The 23920-nt window shown below is 36.4% G+C and overlaps 1 protein-coding gene and 1 long non-coding RNA gene across 3 annotated transcripts in view; both read right to left on the bottom strand.

The window, feature by feature from the left end:
- LOC145671328 (serine protease inhibitor dipetalogastin) overlaps positions 1-23920 on the bottom strand; it is a 208414-nt gene that overhangs the window by 100530 nt on the left and 83964 nt on the right. The window contains exon 3 of the mRNA XM_081740337.1: positions 1121-1268. Coding sequence (XP_081596463.1) covers positions 1121-1268 — 148 coding nt within the window. The remainder of the gene's footprint in view (positions 1-1120; positions 1269-23920) is intronic.
- LOC145671332 (uncharacterized) lies at positions 6012-18308 on the bottom strand. Of its 2 annotated transcripts, none has more exons than XR_014128507.1 (3): positions 16910-18308; positions 10759-10897; positions 6012-6623 (listed from the first exon to the last, which is right to left on the bottom strand). It is a non-coding gene; the product is annotated as an uncharacterized LOC145671332 (long non-coding RNA). The 2 variants fall into 2 exon arrangements; XR_014128509.1 differs by lacking the exon at positions 16910-18308 and adding an exon at positions 16356-16762.

Genomic DNA, 23920 nt, shown 5'->3' with positions numbered 1-23920 from the left:
TTTATCTGTAACCGACAGTGGAACAAAACTAGCATTTCCTGTTTCAATAACGATTCCCCGTAGAGGCGGAACAAATGAGAGATAGAGAAATGTTTTCTTCACATGAATTTAGTGTGCCTGGAATAGGTTCAATTTGGGGCTTAACCCTTTCTGTTGAGACCGAAAGTTGTAGGAAGAACTACCGATCAAACTTACGCATAGATAAATTTCTCATTGCTCTTTTCATACCAGTTTTTAGAATTCTAGGTCCAATAGAATTATTTTAAATCGTATCTACTCATGGGGGTCACGAGGAAAATGATCTCAAAGTTCGTTCGATTATGTTTAGTAATAGTTTCTTTACATTCAGCAACCTTAAATTAGTGTAAAAAGCGCAAGTACAAATTTATCCAAGCATGAGCACAATTAGCTTAACGCCATAATCATTGATTCTTCTTGTCCCTTTCGGTTTTAATTTTTAAATTTTCGTAAAGTCAAACCTGTCAGACATAGCGGGAATTACGACATGTTTCTCTTCCCCGCACCTGTTCCATACAAAGTGGATCTCTGAGGAAACTTTTACTTCGATCCACCTTTGTGTTATCACACCTAAAAGGACGCTAGTAAACGAAGCTATTCTTTAAGATATCCATCAAATCTAGCCGATTATACTACAGTGGAACTTGGATAATTCGAACCTCAAGGGACCAGTAGAAAAATTCGAATTATACAAAAACTCGAATTAGAAAAGATTTTGTAAATGGTTGGCCTCTTCTAGGGACCAAGAGAAAAAAAATCGAAATAAAGAAGTTTTCGAATTACAGAAGTTCGAATTATCCAGGTTCCACTGTAATAAGATGGTATTTTGGTTGAAATTGATTTTGAATTTCAAGGGACACTATTTGTACCACACAAGACCAAGCTGTGTCCCACTTAAAAATTGTTGTTCCATAAAAACAAAACAACAACAAAAAAAACAAAAAAAAAAACCTGCTGTCTACACGCCTGTGGTTGTTCAACTCTTCATTTTCTGTGTGTCGTCTGCATATGAATGTCTATGAAATACAGAATATGACATGCTTTACCTTGAAAGAAACACATGCAACCAAGGTTATAAAATAAATCTTATATACACACTTACCGACAGATTTCCACTCGTAACATGCATTTGTTGAGGTATGTCCTGCCGTCAGTTCCACACACTTGGTCGTATTCTTTTCCGCATCGGTGTTCACACAACGATCCGTTAGATCTTTTACAAGCTCCCGGCGACGTGTCCACCGTAACACCTGCAATTAACAAGTACGAAGTGAAAAAAAGCATCTTCACACATAAATTCTTACATCTTTCACACACGTTATCACACAAATCAGGATACTTTTTTAAAGCCACGCACTGCGAAATTATTTTTAAAGATTCTGTTGGGTTTCGAAATGTAGGTGTGGAGAATAGAGAAACTTACGTACTGGATCGAACGGAAAATAAATGAAAGGGTACTAAAAATAGTACGAGAAGAAAAGAACAAATTTATATGTAATTAAAAATAAGAAGATAGACTGGTTAAAACATTGGATGAGAAGGAGCTGTGTCATGAGGGATGTGATTGAAAGTATAGTGTCAAGAAAAAGAAGGAGTGGAAGAAAGAGGCTACAGTTGATCGACAACATTAAAACGGAAAAATCCTACGTGAAGATGAATGGGTTATCTGTAGATCATGGTGCACCAAACTTTCTAAATTTGCGGCAAGTGACTTGTTAATAGTGGCAGAATACCTGTGACGATGATCATGATGCAAAGTTAAAATACTCGTGGAAGGCAGACTTCTAGTTTGAAGAGTTCATGTTAAAATATGATTAGATGTTGTTGATCTGTTTATGGTAGTTGACAAATAGTTTATGAAATTTTAAAAATTCCGATAATCTTTAAACTAAGCTCTTAAAATCCCTCAATTAAAATATCGGATATACCAAGCAATTAAGTTCTTAAAAATTTTCGCTTCTGAAACAGAAAAACCACAAGTACGAATCCCCTGACTGCCAATCGTGATTAAACATGTTTATACAGATGCCCTGATCTATTCCCTTTGAAAATCTCTCCTAATATTTAATTGTTGGTTATTTCCAACATAACTCTTCCCGCTGGTCTAGTGGCTAGAGGAGGGTTCTAACGATCAGAGAATCTAATATTGAATAATAGGTACATGATTAGATATTCAAACTATGTTTGCTCTTCAGGAACGACATACGAAAAACTTTGAATGAGCAGTGGATATAAATTAGAAGCTATTGTGTTCTGGGAGAGAGGGATGTACGAATGGGGCGGATTCTGGGAGTCCAGACCTCCGGGAAATCCCGAATTTTCTCTAAATTTAGTGTAATTTTAAAGATGAGTTTACAAACTTTAATATAATTTATCCTCATGTTGATTTTGGACTCCCCGGAAAACCTTCGGACCTAACCCGAAATAAATTCATGTTTACGTGCTTGTTGGGAGATGATAGTACATACGGTTAAGGATTTTAAAAAAGAATAAATGAAAAATAAATGATTAAGAGAATTATTATCAATGAGATTTGTTAATAAGAACAAACTAGTTGACAGTAGTTTATGAAGATTTCTCAGTTTGCGAGACATTACATAGCAGCGAGTGCAGAAGAGTAACAGCGATCACCAACATGTACACAACGCATGAAAATATAGAGGAATGAAGGTACCTTGTAGAAACAGGAATTAATAGAACGTTCAAGAATATTTCTTTTTGGCTAAAGGAGACAAATAATACGAAGGATTGTAAAATAAATGATGTAATGAAAATGTGGAAGGAAACAGCAGAAACCCTGAGAAAACCCACTGACACGTTGTTGTCCACCACAAACTCAAATGAACTGGAGTCGAACTAGGAATCCTGACCATTCGTATCAGAGGTTAACCCTCTTCAACTGAGCTACCGTGTCTTTAGTGTATCTTTTAGACAAAACATTGTAATTAGAAAAAAAAAAGTATTGTGTGAATTAAATCCATGACTACTTATAGGCCAATATGAACGGCTCGGGGAAACATAATGATATGCCACATCCAGTGGCGAATCTAGTCTGGGGCTGTGGGGGCCTAGGCCCAACCCCAGTTTTTTGAGTGACAAAAATAATTTAAACTATTATTTATATATTTTTGAAAGCTTATAGTAAACTCATGACATATCTATCATAGTCTGGGTTCTGGTTGGCACTCCTAGTTATTACCTACTATTTCCGCCACTGATCGAATCTTTCAACTTTCGATTCAGCTGGAAAGGAAGATTCAACAACCCTATACAATTCAACGCAATAACCAGGGGCGGATCCAGGACGGATTTCTTGAGGGGGGATTGCAATACTGCTACTTTTAAGAGCTCCAAAGTTTGGGATGGGTTTTATTTATATGTAAAATAAGAAAGTTTCCTCTTCTGGAAGGAAGATCGCCCCGATCGCCTTCCTGAATCCGCCCCTGGCAATGACTCATACCAAACAAGCTTCAAGAGCCATCTGCAGGTACATTTCAAAATTAAGCTTTCAACATACTGTTCTGTGGTTCGTTCCCAACCCATTGCACCTAATAACGCAATTTTACCGGAAGTGGCACTTACCATTATGTTTCTCCGAGCCATTCATACATATTACTACTTAATCCAAATTAAAAGTGCACACTGAGAAAAAAAATTGTAGGTGGCATACTTAAAAACGTAGGTTACATTCGTAATTCCTGTAGTTTCTGGACTTAACGTACAACCGTATATAACATCCTGCAGCAAACGTATAGCTGAAAAAGTATGTATTATACGTACTGTCTGCATAAGTGCAATGACGTCATTCGTGTGACGTCATCTGCAGTAACAAGTATATACGGAGGTGATATCTAGCTTTGTGACGTCAGGGTCGTATGTAGCATGTGGGTTAATAATGACGACATACACTGACTATCAGGACGGAGCATGATTTCAAGAAGTATGCAATATACGTTCTGTACGTATGTTTCTTGCGTTCAACCCCGAGACAGCATCTATATTGTACTTGTGCCCCATACGTACGACTAGATACAGTATACGTATTGTACGTATGTATTATACAAATTTTCCTTATGTCGCACACAGCTTGTCCAGATACAGCATACAGAATATCCGTATGCACCATACAGAGTGCATATATGTAGCTTACAGACTGTCTGCATGCAGCATATAGATTATACGTATGTCGCGTACAGGTTGGCCATATGTAATGTATAGATTGGATGTATATAGCTAATAGGTTGTCCATATGAAATATACAGATTTTACCTGTATCGAATACGTATTGCCTTCTTGTAATGTATGGATCGGACATATGCAGGATCTAGAGTGTACGTATAGTGCACCATTATTAAAGTGCTGCAACATACTGCAAAGTGCATGATACATTCTTACTGTAATGTTGTCAAATATTGTTTTACTCTGTATGAAAACAAAAATAGCTTAAAATATGGTTGATCTCCTTTGTGCCAATAATAATAAAATTAACAATACTACACTTTTCAAATCTTAGTTTGGAGCAGTGAAACTGTCCAAAGAAATGTATTTACCTGCAGGGTGTCCTATAAGTTTGGGCTTCCTGCTAATTCGTTGGAAAGCTACTGCAAAGTCAAGTGTTGAAAAGTGACAAACGTTAATTTTAAAATTATGGGCACAAAGCAGGGGCGGATCCAGGACGGACTTCTGGGGGGGGGCGGTCGGCGGTAATACTGCTACTTTTAAGAGCTCCAAACTTGTTATGGATGGGTTTATTTATATATAAAATAAGAAAGTTTCCTCTTGTGGGCGGGGGGGGGGGCGATCGCCCCCCTCTGGATCCGCCCCTGGCACAAAGGAGGTTAACCATATATTAAACTATTTTCGTTTCCATATAGAGTAAATCAATATGTGATATATTACTGTAAGAATTTATCATATGGTTTGCAGTTAGTTAGTTGCAGCACCTCAATAATAATGCAAAATGCACAGCCTTATACAATCCTATATTCAAACTCAAACAAGATTTACGTACAATCATTTATTAAGCTGTTATCATCCATTGCTTGTACGATATAAAGATTATTTTACCTCATTCTTTTCCTTAATAGTATCTTCTACTAAAGTGCAGTTGTTACCACAAGAGGCCTGAATAGAATTTTCCAGAAATAACTTCTCTGTACATTTTAATTAACAGGTATTTTTTTTTTTAAATGTCGCAATAATTAAAAGTGTGGTGTCAGCCGGAAACGCATTCGCTTACAATATTATTCCTACTCAGTACTCGCCATTAAAAATGAAACACCAAGAAGGAGACTGGGTAGATGCGCCAAAGTTCCCAGGCCGATACCTAATAGTAAGTGCAGAATACTCTTAAACGTTCGCTGTATTCGCTGTGTGACAACGTGGTGACAGCGGAGGCGTTGTGCAGCCATCGACTAAACATATTTATTCTTCCCTGCTATAGACATTCTGCAAATTTGGACTTTCCTGGATGCATCCTTCTTAGTGCAACATTTTAAGGAAAGAGCAATTTAACAGTCTCATACATTGCTTAAAGAAAGAGCAATGATTCTCAGAATTACTCGGAAGATATATATACACAATAATTTAAAACGGTTATTTCAAACTTTGCAATTCAAAGCACGAAAAGAACTATAGATAAAGGAACACTGATTTTAGCCAAATAGTAATTAGTAAACTCAATCACACTCAGTACCATTAGTTGCTTGGTGTTATCCGTAAGTCAGAGATCACGGTATCTCATTTCGTGTAGATTTTTGCATTTGTTTAACGCTAAAAATGTATTTTATCGCTAATTGAACCCAGTACCATATATATACCAACAGGACGTACCTTAGTCACAAGGTGACATGAGTGAAACACTAAACTATTCGATTGACACCTGCGGCCTTGTCAACACTAGAGAAAGTTACAAAGTGATTAAGTAAATACGGAACATAGTTCATACAAAGTATAGCGATGTATGAAGTCTCCGTTTCATACGACTTGGATAAAGGATACATCTGAAATAGCAACAAAGAAATATATAATGATTTCTCTGGATAATTTGGATTAGTCCAGAATTCGAACACACACACGCTGGTAAGTCCAACATTTTTTTTTTTTTTTTTTTTTTTTTTTTTTAACTTCGTTCTTCGGATTCCCAATAAAGTTGACTACTGAAAAGCTGAGTTATAGATTCTGTATTAAAACAACACCTTCGCTAGACATGTTCAGTATACACATTGTCTTACATACAGAACAATACATTAGTTATTAATGCATGTCTGAAATAATAGTGCTTCGTATAGAATTTTACTTCATCCAATCGCAATAGCACAAAGGTAAAAAATATTGCTAGGGATAATGTTCTTATTACAGAGAAAAATAATTAAAATGACTGAACATTAACAATCATTTTCTTTAAACAGAGATAATATTTTATTATAATTTATGGAAGAAAGAAATAATTTGTAGTACAGTATCTTTATTAGGGTTATATATTCGTACAAAATAATGTAAGTACAACTGAGTCTGTCTTCAGAAAGGGCGTACTTTTAGCCACAACCTACACTGCTTCTTTTGACTGTCTTTCAAGCAGAATTCTGGTTTGATGCACGAAATACCTGCAACAAAAATCAGAAAATATTTAAAATGTTATATTCAGTGTGCTTAATTTGGTTGTACTTAACAATACAAAGTATCTTAACATTTTTGAGATTAAATGGACAAAATATGTTCGGTCAGGTATGGACTTTTGGGTTGCACGTAGAAAAACTATGAAGTGTTTATTGATGCTGAACAACAACTCAAAATGTATTACCATTCAAAAGTAAGTGGGTACCTCAATGGTGTTCGGGCTACCATGGGGTACCTAATGTCTGTATTTTTTAGATATATGAAAATATATGTCTCTAAAATGTAAGGAACTGACATCTGTTTACCGAAAACCTCAACTCGGTAAGCCTTATGGATATCGAGATATGGGAAAATAAAGAGCGACACTACAGAACTGTGGAGTTTGCGTACTAGATGGTGCAGTTTCGGAAACGTAATTACGAGGGCTTACAACAACCTCAAAAGTAGTTTCAATTAAATACACTACACACACGCCCTGATGGGGGTTTTCGGGTACCATGATATTCCCAGAACTCTCATTTCTAAATATTCTAAAATATGTCTTAATAACGTTTTAAAGAACGTTAGAGGTGTGTGTTTACCGAAACCGCAAGTCGGTACGCCTAACAGTTACCGAAATATGGTGAAATAAAAAGCGACACCATAGGTACGTGGAGCTTGCATATTAGACAGTACAATTTAGAAAATTAATTAAAATATGACTATCAAGATATTGTCAAATAAAGGGAGGATCCATATAGTTATGGGGTTTTCGTGTTAGGTGGTAAAATTTCCGAAACCGGTCATGTAAAGTTAATAAGCATCAGTAGCAATTTCATCTTAAAATAATTAGGTATTTCCATGGAGTTTAAGAACATCATGGGGTCTACCAAGATTAAATTTTAAAAGTTTTGTAAAATATATTTTGACATTTGTAAAGAGTATTAGAAATATGTATTTACCTAAAAGTTCCAGCTAGTACATCTAGCAGCTAGAGAGACACCATACAATAAAAGCGTATTAGATCTTGAAATTTCAGAAAACAATTATTGATCCTAACAAAAGTTAAATAAGATGGTACTTATATGGGTTAAGTGAGAACCTCAGACTCGTCAGTACAATTTCGATCGAAAGATTAATTCAGCTCTAAATTTTCTTTGGACAATTCCAAGCGTTCGTCGGGCTCTGAAATAAAGTGAACATTTTTTGTCAATATCTAATATAGCAAGCGAGATATAAGGAATTATGTATTTTATGACGTCGTAAAAATAGAGACCCACATGGATTTGTACTTTTGAGTATTTGCTGTAAGAAGAAGAAATTTCAGAAAACAACCGTATATACCTTAATAGACAATTAAATGGGCGGGGGCACAGTGGCTTAGTGGTAGAGTGCTTACCTCTGGTGTATTGGGTTCTTGGTTCGATCCACGGCCAAGTCAGTTTGTAGTGGACATCGTATTCGTGGGTTTTCTCGGGGTACTCTCCTCCCACCTTTGCATTCCATCAATTCTGTCAACAACATTCACTTGCTTTAATCATAATCTCCCTGAGACTAAAATGCATAATCGTGGGTCGCTACACTGAAATATTTCCTTTTATTTAATTTTAAAATTAAATAGGGAGTTAAGTATGATCGTATCTCTACGGGTTAAGTGAATACTCCAATAGTTTCTGCAAAAAAAAAGATTAGTTAAACACCCTACCACTAAGCTACTGTGTCCCCGCCCATTGAATTGTCTATTAAGGTATATACAGTAGTTTTCTGATTTTTTTTCTTATAGGAAAGACCCAAAAGTACAAATATATAAAGATCTCTATTTTTACGCCATAAAATATATAATTCCTTTTATCTTGGTTACTATCTTAGATATTGACAGCGAATTTTCATTCTTTTGTACAGCTCGATGAACCATTGGAATTGCCTGAAGAAAACCTAGGACTGAACTAATCTTTCGATCGAAATTGTACTGAGGTACTGATTTAACCCATAGAAGTACCATCTTATTTAATTTTGTTGCGACCAATAATTGTTTCCGAAATTTCAAGCTTTTATTTCACAGTGTTTCTCCAGATGTTAGATGTACTAGCTGGAAGTTTTGGGTAAATACATATTTCAAATACTGTTTACAAATGTCAGATTATATTTTCAAAAGCTTTTAAAATTTAATTTTGGTAGACTCCATGATGTTCTAACACCCCATGAAGATATCTAATTACTTTAAGATGAAATTGCTACTGGTGTTTATTAACTTTCCATGACCGATTTCGGAAATTTTAGCATCTAACACGAAAACCCCTTAACTGTGTTGGTCCTCCCTTTATTTGACAACATCTTGATAGCCGTTAGTCATATTTTAATTCAATTTCCGAATTGTAGCGTCAAGTATGCAAGCCCCACATACCTATAGTTTATTCCCCCCCCCCTAAAAAAATCAGTTCTTTACATTTTAGAGACATGTATTTCCATATATCTAAAATGCAGAAATTAGGTACCGCATTGGAACCCCATTGGAGTACTCACTTACTTTTGCATAGCAAGGTAAAAACGCCAGTGGTTCTCACTTTAAGTTTGAAAACATACTATTTTGTCTCTTCTCTGAGCATCGTGAATCTGTCGGAGCTGTACCATAGTTGGAAAGACTCACTGATCCTTCCTATAGTGACCATGTAGTCAGAATTCAAAAAGGAGTAGCCCTTGAAGGAAAAACAATATTTTAAAATCCTTGCACCAGTAGTCGTCACCTTAAAATCAAAATGTTCCAGTAGTAGTCAGGATTTTCTACCAGTGTTCATCACTCAAATAACTTGACAATTTATTCAAAAACGCACTGTGTATCAGTTTAGGGTTGAGAATACAATATAAAGTAGTAAGCTTAATAACTTTGCATCACTTTTAGCACTCAAGAAAGAAAATAAAAATGTTTTTACATACTTTTTAAAGCAATTTCAGAAAGAAAAATGTTAACTGAATTCAAAAGTTAACTGTATATCACTTCCACGTTAAGAGTACAATATTAAATACTATGTTTAATAACTATACGTCACTTTAAACTCTCGAGAATGAACATAAACAATTGTACATACATTTTAAAAACAATCTGAGAAACAAAATAAGTTAACTGAATTCAAAATTTAATTATACATCACCTTAAGCTTAAGAATACACTATAAAATGCTGAGATTAATAAAAAATGAAATCTTTAAGTTTAACGTCCCACGGTTATGCCGGTTAGGATAAGGAGACGGTGATAATGAGAAATGAGTGAAATGGTGGAATGAACAAAGTGGGAGAAAACGGGAGAACCCCGAGAAAACCCACGAGCAAGGTGTTTGTCCACCACAAAGTCCACACGGCGCGAGTTGGGATCGAACCAGGGACCCCAAGCACCGGAGGTGAACGCTCTACCACTGAGCCACCGCCCCCCCTGAGATTAATAACAATGCATTACTGAAGAATGAAAACAAAAATGTTTTAGCTACCTATATTGTATTTACATGTTATTTCTCATTAACATTTTTTTTTTTTTTTTTTTGATAACTCATGATCAAGTCTAGGGATGCGCAAGAGAAAAGATTTGAGGTTGTCTCCTCTCGAAAAGGTGCCGCGAAAGTTGTCTCGTCTCGAAAACTGGATCCGTTTCTATTGGAAAAGCTCTATCTTGTCTCGAATTTCGTAACAAAAATTATCTCGTCTTGTCTCGTGCGCATCCCTAATCAGGTCCATAGCCAAAAACTTCATTTCGGAGGGTGCTCGATAGGGCTTTGGGATATCCGAATTTAGATATAGATAATCGATGTCGACAAACTATCGAAACTTGTTCGAAATATCGAAAAATACAGCAATATCGAAATATAAACAATATCAAAAATCGAAAATATAGAAATATGAAAGAGATCAAAAATATGGATATATCGAACAAAAATGGATATATGATCTTGGAATACGATTTGGTGGAATAATGAGGGAGAAAAATAATCATTGATTAAATATTAAATTGAAAAGAAATAAGAGCCTGACGCTCAAATACTTATCTATCCGGCACCCATCTTGATCCCCATAAAATATCATGAAGTGCTTCATTGATTCTAAACCCAATAATAGTAATTTAACAATAAACACAATATATAATTTACTACGCACCTTGAAATGTAGAAATTAATGATTGTAATCCCCAGCTTTCCAATAGACCTTTGATTTCTCCAAATGAAGATTCGGATATCTTGTTTCTTCTCAAGCAATAATGGGTTACAATAATCAGTTGCAGTCCAAAGCCAAGTCACTAAGTTAAGCATAAAAATAAAAGAATTCATTAGTTAGATGCATACAAAATCCTACGCATGTAAATCCGAATCTACTTGTATTAAATTGTAAATTTAAACAAACTAAATTATACTACAGTTATAGTGACATCAAACATACATTAAATAAGGTATACAGGGTGTCTCAAAAGTCCCCTGACATAGGGTAACTCTGTTATTATCAGAGTTACAACAGAATGTAGGAGGGAAAAGCATATCCAATTATGATGTTTTCAATCTAAAGTGAAGGAATTTTTAAAATCGGATGACCCGTTTGCGCTGTACACTCTCTATGCGCCCAATGTGAAATGAAAATGCAACGTTGCCATTTACCTGGACCCACAACAGAAGTGAGTGAAGTTACTGTCTTTTACGCTAACATGTCGATGGCCAGCCCCCGTTTCAAACAGTAACTTCATTCACTTATGTCGTGGGTCCAGGTAAATGACAACGTTGCATTTTCATTTAAAATTGGGTGCATAAAGAGTATACAGCACATTCATCTTGTCCGATTTTTTAAAAAAGTGTTCACTTTAGATTGAAAACGTCATATTTCGAGATGTTTTTCCTCTTACATTTTGTCGTAACTCTGATAATAACAGAGTTACCCTATGTCAGGGAACGTTTGAGACATCCTGTATACATCATAAGAGGTTCCTTTCTTAATTCTACACGGATGTGGTTTCATTGAATGTGAGGTGGGTGATACACATTAGGCCTTTTGGGAGTACGTCACACGGACGACCGTAATTTTGTGTTCAAAATTTTTATGAACTGGTGGGATATGTGATACATATGGCCACGGGCTAGAATTTTCTCAGTATGTCAAATATGCAATCAGATTTCATGCAGCTTAATTTGGTGAAAAGCTATTGCCAATTGAACGTTACATTTACCTCTTTCTTGCAGATGTTGAACCATGCCGTTAGCACGTGAGGAATGGATCGAAATAATCAAACTGTGGGGCGGGAGGAGTATATGTGCAGTGGTTGCCGATTGCAGAGTCATCCACAATGTGACTCTGTGTCACATGTTTCAGTGTCACAGTAATTAACTAAATTTGAGAAGACGGGCACATTCGTAAACATACATCGTAGCGGTTCAAACTCGCGGGACCTTGTTCCTTCCCCATTTTGAACCGGTACATGAAAATGCCATTTACTCCATGTTTGCCTGCGCCGATTTTGAAAATTCCTTCACTAATCGATTTCTCCCGTTGAGTACTACAAGAACCAGTTAAAATCTCGCGGGCCCTTTATTCTTCCCCATTTTGAACCGGTACATGAAAGTGCGATTTTTTTTCATGCTTGCCTGCGCCGATTTTGAAAATTCCTTCACTAGTCGATTTCTCTCGACGAGTACTACAAGAATCAGTTAAAATCTCGCGGTCCTTTTTTCTTCCCATTTTGAACCGGTACCTGAAAATGCGATTTTCTTCATGTTTGCCTGTGCCGATTTTGAAAATTCTTTCAGTAATCTATTTCTGTCTTCGAGTACTACAAGAATCAGTTAAAATCTCGCGGGCCCTTTTTTCTTCCCCATTTTGAACCGGTACATGAAAGTGGGATTTTTTTTTCATGCTTGCCTGCGCCGATTTTGAACATTCCTTCACTAATCGATTTCTCTCGTCGAGTACTACAAGAATCAGTTAAAATCTCGCGGTCCTTTTTTCTTCTCATTTTGAACCGGTACCTGAAAATGCGATTTTCTTCATGTTTGCCTGTGCCGATTTTGAAAATTCTTTCAGTAATCTATTTCTGTCGTCGAGTACTACAAGAATCAGTTAAAATCTCGCGGGCCCTTTTTTCTTCCCCAAGCCAATATTTTTTTGTATATTTTGAATGTATTCAAGTATGGAATAAAAGTATTATATAATTCCCTTAGTAGGCTTCTCAACTTAATATTTTTCAACTTAAATTTTATTTATTTTAATTATTTATTTTCTTGTGACTCAATATTTAATTGCAATCGTTCATTGGGGAGAAGGGTGGCCATTCTCAAATATATAAATATAGTATTCTTAAAATTTATGTGTTCTCGTACTATTAGTTTCTTCCACTAGACCTGGAAATTGCAAAATTAATACCTGGAAAACCTGCAAAATTCAGAGAAATTGAGTTCCATATTTATGTATGAACACTGCTATTTACATTTTTTTTTTTTTCGAATAGGGAGAACTGTACGAAAGGGTGGTTTGAGAATAGTATAACAGTAGGTTTCTGGGAGTGTTGTTCGAAATGAAATCTTTAAGTTTTACGTCCCACTATTATGCTGGATAGGCTCAAGATGACGGGGTGTTGTTCGGTGGGGGTCAATGTTGCCAATTTTGGGTAAAGTCGCTAAATAAGGGGAATTCGACCTCAACGATAGCGCAGGGTGACCATAAAATTTTCAGTTAAAAACGGGACAGGTTCTTGCAACACTAGACTTTTAGATCTACCTTTGTTCCTACCTTGATATCAGAGTTCCCCCTCTCTCTCTTCGTTACAGAGCGGGTACTTATGAAAAAGGAAAGACACGTTGAAGTTTGTTTAACACACAACCAACTGCTAAAACCTCTGCTGCCTTTCGAGCAGTACTGCGAACTATAGAGTATTTTTAATATAGGGATTTTCAGTTCAATTTTTGCCGCTTTGTTATTATTAATACTTTTAAAAGGAGTAAAGGTACTGGGTTTGTTATTTACTTCTTTCATTTACATAAAACGGGACGAATACTACTTTTTTCCATCTACTGACGGGACGGCCGCGACACGCCCCTAAAACGGGACTGTCCCGGTCAAAACGGGACGTATGGTCACCCTACGATAACGACAAAAAAAAAATTCCGATTGGAGACTTTTTTGGGTGATTTTTAAATAACGATTTACCTACTTACACATTTAGCGACTTTTTGCTGCAAACAAAATGTTCATCTGTAGAGAAGCATTATTAGTTCAAAACAGTTTTTACGTTCTTTTTTTCTGTTTGTTTGTTTTAATCAGCGCAAGTGATGAAGAGTTTGGAAATACAGCGTACTCACTACTCCACAATCCTGCATTGTTATGTTACCCTGAAGAATAACTACAAACTTGATGTCCTTTAGTTCGCAGAGTTTCCGTTGAGAGACACACGTAATACATCATTACCGATAGCAACAAGATTAGCTATAGATGCGTGAAAAAAGGCGAAGAAGGTGTTTGTTATATTTGTCCTCTGGGGTCTTTTAATTATTCTGCACTTTTTCTTTTACAAAAAATTGCTTAACGTAAGTACTGTAGTGTTAATTATTTCGGAACTATTTTGACCACAACATGAACAAAAGTACCCGAAACAACCTGAAATGATCCCTGAATTAAAGGATTGGTTGCGCCCTGTTTACAAAGATGTGAATAGAACCAGCGGCGCAAATCTGTCTTCAACATTGGGGGGGGGGGGAGGGTAAGACCGTTACCATACTTTTTTTGGCGATGTCCAAAATACTTATGAAGTTGAAAAACAATGTTGTGGAGGATCAGAGTTGTCTTTAGCGTTAGGAGGCTGCAGATTTGAGGCTTATTCTGGGGGACATCTCACGTTCCTTTGTAGCAATCGGACAAAAATCATCAAATTTCTCCCAAAAAACACATTTCAAATCGGATTATTTGGGAGAAGTCCCCCTCAGTTCCAAGATTGGAGGGGACATGTATCCGTCATCCCCCCCCGGGATTTGCGCCAGTGAGTAGAACATATTGTTTAGTTTACATCTACAACTTTTACAATGCTTATAGACAATGAATTTCTCGATTATTTCTTATAGCGACTTTTCACCCAAAATTGGAGTCGTCACCTCTCGTTTCGCAAACTTATTGCCAACATTTTAGAAACTGGTTGCGGGGAGAGCTACAATGGATGATTCAAGTTATTTCGTCGCTTCCGCTGTGAACCTAAGTACAAGATTCCAAAAGTCACATTTTTTTGGTTCCAAACAATATGTCTGCTGGGTGAAAGCATAGACTGGAATGTGTTGCCTTTCCTACCTTAACTTTAATCCCATAGTAGCTCCTTTCCCAAAGTTAAAAAAATGCAATTCTTCCTTTCTTAATAGTACTTATGACCCAAAGTATTACGTAAGCATTGTATGTTACTTATGTAGCTCACAGAGCCGCAGCTATGGGCAAGCAAGCAAAGCACGTGTCCCGGGCGCGTGGTTGGAGGGGCGCCTAAAAGAGAGGTTATATATTAGTACTTTTCCTGGCGGTATTTAATACTTTTCATCAGAGTGCGAAATCATGAAATCAAAGTGAGAGGAAAAAATGAAATGAAATCTGAGTTTTACGTCCCACGGTTATGCCGGTTAGGCTAAAGGAGACGGTGATTATGAGAAATGAATGAAATGGTGGAATGAAGTAAGTGGGAGGAAATGGGAGAACCCCGAGAAAACCCACGCACACGGTGTTTGTCCACCACAAGGTTCACTTGGCGGGGCTAGGATCGAATCCGTGACCCCAAGCACCAGAGGTGAACGCTCTACCACTGAGCCACCGCGGCCCTAAAAGTGAGAGGAGACTGGAGGAGTGAAGAGAGAGAGAGAGAGACAGAGAGAGAGAGAGAGAGAGAGAGAGAGAGAGAGAAGAAAACGCTCGCACTTTTACACTTCAAAGTAAATTAAGTCATTTATTTTTTCTGTCCCCCTCCTCCCCCTCCCCTAAGTTCTACTGTCAAAGTAAATAGCTAAAAACACTCCCAGGCCAGAAGCGCATCTACGTTGGAAATTTGATCGAGATCGGTCGGTCGGTGCAAGAGATTAAGAAAAAATGAAATGAAACCTTTGAGTTTTACGTCCCACAGTTATGCCAGTTAGGCTAAGGGAGACGCTGATGATGAGCAATGAATTAAATGGTGGAATGAAGTAAGTGGGAGGAAATGGGAGAACCCCGAGAAAACCACGCACACGGTGTTTGTCCACCACAAGGTTCAATTGGCGGGGCTAGGATCGAATCCGGGACCCCAAGCACCAGAGGTGAACGCTCTACCACTGAGCCACCGCGGCCCCCGGCCGGGAATCGAACCCGGGTGTCCCACGCCAAAGGCGTGTTCATTAACCACTTAGCCACGAAAGAGCTCATCTGTGAGGCAGTGTAAACCCCCCAAAAAAGAAAGAAAATAAACGCACACTGGATGTTTGCGCAACTGAGGATCAAAACATTCTCAATGGAGTATGAGAAATAGTAAACGTCAATCACTGTGTGCTTTTGCTTATTCATTACTTCGTTAATACTTAATTCCTTCTAGAAATAGTGAAACAATACTATGAAGAAACACTAATTAAACTAATAACAATTACGTTGTATTTCTTACCATACCGTTTTTACCACCCATAGAATTTCAATCTAGCACTATACTGCATTATCACGCCGTAACGAAAGCTGAAATTCAAAGACATGGCACTCGTTAACTGTTGAAGCTGTGTTGTAGCTACCTGTATATCACGCGGCCTTCGTTGGTACTCCTCAACATAAATACGTCACAGCCCAAAGCCAGGAAACATCACAAACAGAAGACAGGGGCACAAGCAGTGCCTGACACTTCACGAACTCAAACCCACCAAGACTCAACTCAACATGACCTTCAATTACGTTCTAGAAACCAAACCAGTGCTAAGGCACAAACTCACCAACTTCCTATATGAAAACACAAGAAAAAAATCTAACGTTTTGGTTCCAAAGTGATGACATAACAATAATACTAAAAAGGTTTTAATTTTCAGTAACCCAAACATTAATTAACTAGGGAACATAACAAAGCAAAAATAAATAAATAAAAATAAATTAAATTAAAAAATAAAAACCTGACAAGTAAGCTCTCCCTGACTACTTTTTTTTTAAATTTCAGTGAGGCTGTAAAATATGTCAATATCTTCGTTATATATATATATATATATATATATATATATATATATATATATATATATATATATATATATATCATTGTAAACAAGTTCTTTAAACAAAAGAAAGCTCTGAGAGCGCTTACCTCTGACGCGGTAGGTCCCTGGTTCGATTCCTGCTCCCGACAAATAGGCTTTTGGTGAACACTGTAGTTGTGGTTATTCTTAAGACTTTCCAGTTTCCTTACATTTTCTTGATTCCACCATTATCATGTATCTCATCGTCACCTTCTCTCTTACATTGATGTACAATCATGGGGCGTTAAACTAAAAGAAAAAAAAATCTTGCAAATATCCTAGTAAAAATGAGTTTTCTAAACTACACTAGTGGCCCCGCGTAGCGTATTCGCTAACGCTCTCGCCTTCGGTGCGAACGGTCCCGGGTTCGATCCCGGTGGGGGAACTCGGTCGAAAAAGTATCAAAAGATTTTAAGTCCAGCCATCCTGAATGAGGTTTCCTTGGCTTTTCCTCATTCACAGCAGGCAAATGCCGGAGTGGTACCTAACATATAGGTCCCAAGCCGTTTTCTCCCTTCCGAAATCCAAAAATGAAAATGAAATCTTTGAGTTTTACGTCCCACGGTTATGCCGGTTAGGCTAAAGGAGACGGTGATGATGAGTAATGTATGAAATGGTGGAATGAAGAAAGTGGGAGGAAACGGGAGAACCCCGAGAAAACTCACGCACACGGTGTTTGTCCACCACAAAGTTCACTTGGCGGGAGCTGGGATCGAACCCGGGACCCCAAGCACCAGAGGTGAACGCTCTACCACTGAGCCACCGCGGCCCCATTTTTCCCCAATCCATTCTTCCCTTCCTTTCCCCGGATAGTGTGATCACCGAGGGAAGTCATCCCTCATATGCGACGGGCTAACAAGGCCATTGATGCCGAAAGCCCAGAAATCTAAATCTTAAATCTTCACTACACAAGGGAATTTTCGCGCTGAAAACGGTTTATTAGCAATTATGTTAAGCAGCCCTGTAGTAAATCTGCACCAAGTAATAAATCGTCACATATAAAACGGAATGAATAAACACATAACATTCATTTTGCTACCTTGAAATGTAAAATGTTTCAAAACATTAATATTCAAAGATTTCTCAAAATTCAGATTCACCCATTCCATTGTCCTCAATCATTAACGAGTTTTACAATAGTAAGAATTGTATTCGTAAACTACATTACTTACTTAGTACTATATTAAAGCAAGTTACACTAAAAGAATATATAATTAATGGAATATTTAACTAAAGTAATAGTTAACTAGTGTACTTACCCAAGCATTTTTCCTTCCTCTCTTCTTTTCCGTTTGTAAACAACCTCGTTTCGCAAGCAAAAGACGGTAGTTCAATGACGTCAGCCATGGCGAAAGAAAGAGGTGTCTATAGGCGGCCTGGATCTCACACACAGATGGACGTATATAACATATAGCTGAAGTATTTAACATACGTATATGTATGTAAAATACAGAAGATTGTTAGAAGTCAGACATCCTGCAGCGACATGATGTAATATCTAAGCGGGTAAAAGGCAGTACCTGTGTAGCATATGGATAAAGTACGCTCCGTACAGATTTCCTTAGTAAACATAACGAATCCTTGTATTTGTACAATATACCGCTGTCCGGATAATGGATTTTTCTCAGTGCAGTAACATGAATTTGATATAAAGCTAAAAACACACCAAACAGTTCAATTTGCACCAAAACAATTTGTGCATTACAAAGAGATAGCGAGCTAAGTTGCACAAGTGATACAATTTAATATGTGAATATAAGGGTATTAAAATATTTGTGCGTCAATTTCGTATTGTGAGTCTGTGTACAGTGTTCTACTTTTTGCATTGAACAAATCAAGTGCGAAGATTGTCTTGGAAGGAATTTGTTCTCATGTCCAGTGAAAACTACTGTAGGGCATCAAAAATCCTGATTGGTTGTTTGAAAAAAAAAATGAAAAACATTAAAAATAAAAATAATAAACGAGATTTTCAAAATAGGCAGATTATGCTTCTTGACTTTCAAGCTATATTAGGATGGTGAGTCTCAAAGAACGACAATGTCTTTCCATCCTCATATTATTCAACAGGTATCAGGGCAAAAACGGAGAAAAAAATACCGAGAAACGATTTCCAAATGTGGTTTCTACCATCCACAAATATGTTATATCTCCGTTCTTATCTCCCTATTCTAACCGGAAGCGCTAGAAATATACCCATTTCCGGTTTTGATCAAATAGACCTAATGTTGCTCAAATCATTCTTACGAAAATATCCACAAGGGTATTTTAGAAAAAGAAAACAGTTTCCTCAATTACGATTGATGTGGTTTTGTTAACTCATAAACAAATACTTCATTAATAACCCTAATATATATCTTTCTCATGGAAAAGTCTACAAATGGTAGGTTACTTTTAGTAGAAATTTTCCGAAAACATAATTTTCTTTGGATTTCATAAATAAATGTTGCAGTATTAATTGCAGCACAACATAATTTAGTTTAAGAAAACAATAGAGCGAGAAAGTTTAGTGCGGTGGCCCGTATCTTTAATTTTGGATATTTCCCTAAATTTGAATTGACAAACAGATTGCAAAGTCGTAGATATGTTTAATATATATAGGGTGTTCTAAAAACGGCGCCCACAAAATACAAAGCAATATAGTAATATTCTAAGAGTCAAACTAAGACGAAAAATACATATAATTTTATAGCTTTCGGGTTCTCGTCTGCAAACACAATTTGCACTATGTGACAATGTCGCAGATAAAGAACCATAGAGTAGATCTATAAATCCATCAAATAGTTGCATCAATTCTTTCCAGATGGCGGTCAAAGTCGATAGACGGTGACCCTGGTACCATTTGTTAGCATAACAATCTATGTAACTGGTTGATGGATTCGCAAAGCAATGCTAATGGTTCCAAATTAATCTGCGACGTTGCTACATAGTGCAAAATTTTCATTTCCCTTAACGGCTGAAGGATTCCCCGGAGGGTATATCGTTATAAGGCCTTTTCATTTATTTTGAACTGAAAAATAGGGATCTGTTGTCCATAGGAGCCATTTTTAGAACATCTGAATATACATATAGCCCGGTATAGCCTTTTCTCGTACTACGTGGAACATATTGAAACTATTACCACACAATGGTTCCAGCTTGTCAGGATTTTTGATACTCTATTATCAAAGTTCAAATCAAAGTGCAGGACAGTAGAGAGAGAAGAAATAACATACTACTCCTTTTTTGAACTTTTTCTTCTGAAACTTCTTCTTCGCTTTCTTCTTCACTGCTATCATAAAAAGGAAAACCTTGAATATAATGCAAAAAATTTTATTGTAAAACATATGATCTGACTCATAATCAGAGGAGGCTCATGAGGGAGGTCACATTGGTGAAAAAAAGGGAACAAAACTTACCTTGTTTTTGGATATAACTCTTAATGCATAAGGTACTTTTTCCTTTAATTTGATGGGATAAAACTTAAGAGTCTTCATCCCAACGAAATTAAAATACCGCTAATTTTACAGTAATTTTGTGATATCTTCAAATAGATAAAATATAATTTAAATATGGAACAACAGCGCCTAGACAATATTATTTTGCGTGAGGTACCGTTATCACAAGTGACCTAGTGGCTTTCCGTTTTCAGGTGTTTACAAACGCGAAAATAAATGCCGATTTTCAAAATGGCTCGAAATCGAAAGCAGATAAGTGAGTCGTGATAACGGTTTCTCATGTAAAATAATATTGTCTAGGGCGCTGTTGTTCCACATTTCGATTATCTTTTATCTATTTGAAGATATCACATAGTTAATGTAAAATTAGCGGTATTTTAATTTCACCGGGATGAAGACTCTTAAGCTCTTTTTACCGATGTGACCTTCCTCACGAGCCGCCTATGGTTACAACTAACTTAGAGGTAAAGTAAACTATAAAACTATTTCTAATGGCTTTGAATACGTGTGCTATCTTTGTTTTTTTAGCCCATTGATTGACTCAGAAATTTTTTCTGCTTTCTTTGAAAAGAACTGAAACTTTGATTTTATTGATTCCTTCCTTCCTTAAATATTTTTAAATGTTTCGTATTTTGCGATAATTAAATTTTATGATCTGGCATTTAATTTAAGTAATGTTAACCTCTTGCCCACCAATGACATCCATGTGGATGTCATGAAAATGTATCTCGTATTAAGGGTCGAATTAATCCCGGAGATGATGAAATTTGTTAGTAGATGCAAGGCAAGACTTAGTTCTACTATTTCTCCTTAGATGACAGCACCTTACTGATAGAACAGAAAAAAGTATTGTTTCAATAGATGGCAGGCCTAAGGGAGCATTCAATGACAACACACATGTGTTTGTTTTGACGATAAACAGTTAGTAACTTGTAGATCGAAAACTTTTGTTTTTAATCTCCGATCAGTGTTGCCAACCTTAAGCAGCATAAAATTCTCTCAGAACATCAGAATTTCGCTTTTCAGTCTAAATGTTCCACAATACAAATGTTTTAGAATGCAAATAATTGTTTTTATCAGTAATGTAAATGCTCTCCTCACGCTTGCACAATAACAATGCCTTATATAACGGTCTAGGCAGTTTTTCAACAGTAAATGATACCGGTATTACAGCACGCACATAGGAAAATGACACCTGTAATGCAAGGGGTTAAATTTTATATTTAATGCAAATTCAGTTTGAGAAACAGAAGAGAATTTAACAATTCTTGAAGAAGAAGTAAATAAAGCAGCAACATTCAAATGTTAATTCATTTAAAAGAAAATAATAATAATAATAATAATAATAATAATTTCACAAAAATTCCATAGGGTTAAGCTTAAAGATGGCGAGGGTTACTCAACAACGTTAAGGTATTACCACATTTTTCCAAATTTAAAATTTCCTTGTCTGATTACTGATCATAATGATTATGTTAGATCTTGACCTCTTTCACTACGAGGGACTAGTGGGAATACATGACACACAAAAGAAGTTTCTATTTGTCTTCAAAGTGATTAATGTATGTTCACGCATTGATTAGGTCTTTTATTTATTCCATTATTCACCTACACAATCACTTCACGCTGAGACAGAATAATCGTGTAGATGAATGATTTCCTGTAATTACCTGGCGCTGGAAACAATACCACTCTATGATATCTTTCGAACGTGAAAATTAGGGTAACCTGAGTCCCCAATTCTGTCTCGTCGGGAAATTAAAAATTACATTGATAATGTAGCCAAGCTTTTTCAAAAAGAGCTTTATTTTTGCGATCTGTACAATAGCAGGAAACTGACTTTGGAAATTCAATAAATTTTTAGGATGATAGAATTAATATAGGTAAAGAAAATAAACTTTTATATTAGGTTAAAAATAGATTTCATAGTTTGTTTCTCCTTTTTATCTAGAATATCTTTTTTTAGTTAACAGTAATCAATCAATCAATCGAAATAAAATACGAGGAAGGACCAGAAACTAAGGTTAGAAGGCCGATATTTCTGGAGTTTCGTCTGTTATAGAGAAATGAGTGGCGTCTCGTGAATACCTCCAACGGGGGGAACTTTAAAATTTGAAATGGAAAGTGGTATAAAATGTAGGAATCTTTCGAAAGGACGTTAAATGTCATGCAACTTTTAGAGGACAAACTTTGTTATATCCTTTCCCATTTAGCCGCTAGAGGCGTTGTTGCAGACTTGTATCTGACTACCCGTAGCAGGCCTTTATCTCAGCTAATAATGCACATAGAGCCGTCAAACAAACAATTGAACTACCAAATCGTATGTGTAGAAAACAATAAAAATAGTAGCGACATCAGTGGCGTATTGTGAATATCTCTAACCGGGGTCATCTGCAAAATTTGGCATGGAAACAGGGGTTGGTTGTGCCTCCATTGAAACAAGTGCACAATGGGAGAAACGTCGAGAGGAAACACCTTGGCATATTTCTTCCTCGTTGGCAGCAACACGGTCACATTACTAGGTGAAAGTCAGATGGTGCAAGGGTGTTTCCTCTCGACGTTTCTCCCATTGTGCGCTTGTTTCAATGGAGGCACAACAACCAACCCCTATTTCCATGTCAGATTTTGCAGATGACCCCCGTTGGAGATATTCACGATACGCCACTGGTTTCGCTACTATTTTTATTGCATTCTACACATACGATTTGGTGATGTAATTTTTTGTTTGAAGTCTCTACGTGCAGTCTTAGCTGCGATATAGGCCTGGTACGTTCTTATTGAATCACCCGGTATATATATACACGTTTCACTGCAGACTTTGTAATCTTACTTCCTTATAACGTGTCGTATAATCCCATTACGTTATTCTAATGAGTACGCGTCTTTGGCGTGGGAGATCCGGGTTCGATTCCTGGCGGGAGCTCATGTGGTTCGGATTCCACGTTAATCAGTAGGTCCACGTCTCATATAGCCTCGCTGCTGAACGGGACGCTAAACTAAAATCAACTCAACTCAACGTTATTCTAATGAAACATAACACGCTGGTATAGTTGTTATTTAAAATACAGTATTACTGATTGTTCTTAAAATTGCAATCAACGATTTTTATTTTGAGGTCAGCCGTATTCTCCAGTTACGCTTAACGGTAGTTGAGTGATATTAAAATAAAAATAAATTGTAACAATTTATTGTTTACTTTAATATTAATTTGATTTTTCGAGTAATGCTTAATTGCAATTGATTGATTTTAAAATTTAAAGAAAAACACTTATTATTTTTTTTTATTTTAGTGTCAACAGTAGTTTTAAAAGTTACACTTCATTAAAATTGATTGATTGATTTAAAAATAACGATGAAGATTAATATGGCTTACCTATTCGTTACTATAATTCATGACGGGGACAAATAGCCTAGCTGCTGACATTTCCATTAAACCGTAATCAATCAATCAATCAATCAATCAATCAATCAATCAATCAATCAGGACTTTAATGATAACCGTAATCATCCAATTACGATTGACTATAATTTATTGATTTTTAAGTAATGATACAGTCCTATAATTACGACTACTTATTGATTATTTTTTTTAATGTCAACAGTATTTCTCTAGTTACATTTGATTATTATCTTTAATTGATTTTT

Source organism: Thermobia domestica, chromosome 2 (assembly GCF_964235325.1).
Source record: "Thermobia domestica chromosome 2, izTheDome1.hap1.1, whole genome shotgun sequence".
NCBI classification, from domain to species: domain Eukaryota; kingdom Metazoa; phylum Arthropoda; class Insecta; order Zygentoma; family Lepismatidae; genus Thermobia; species Thermobia domestica.
The sequence above is the reverse complement of the archived record's forward strand: the minus strand, read 5'-3'. Positions and strand labels throughout refer to the sequence as shown.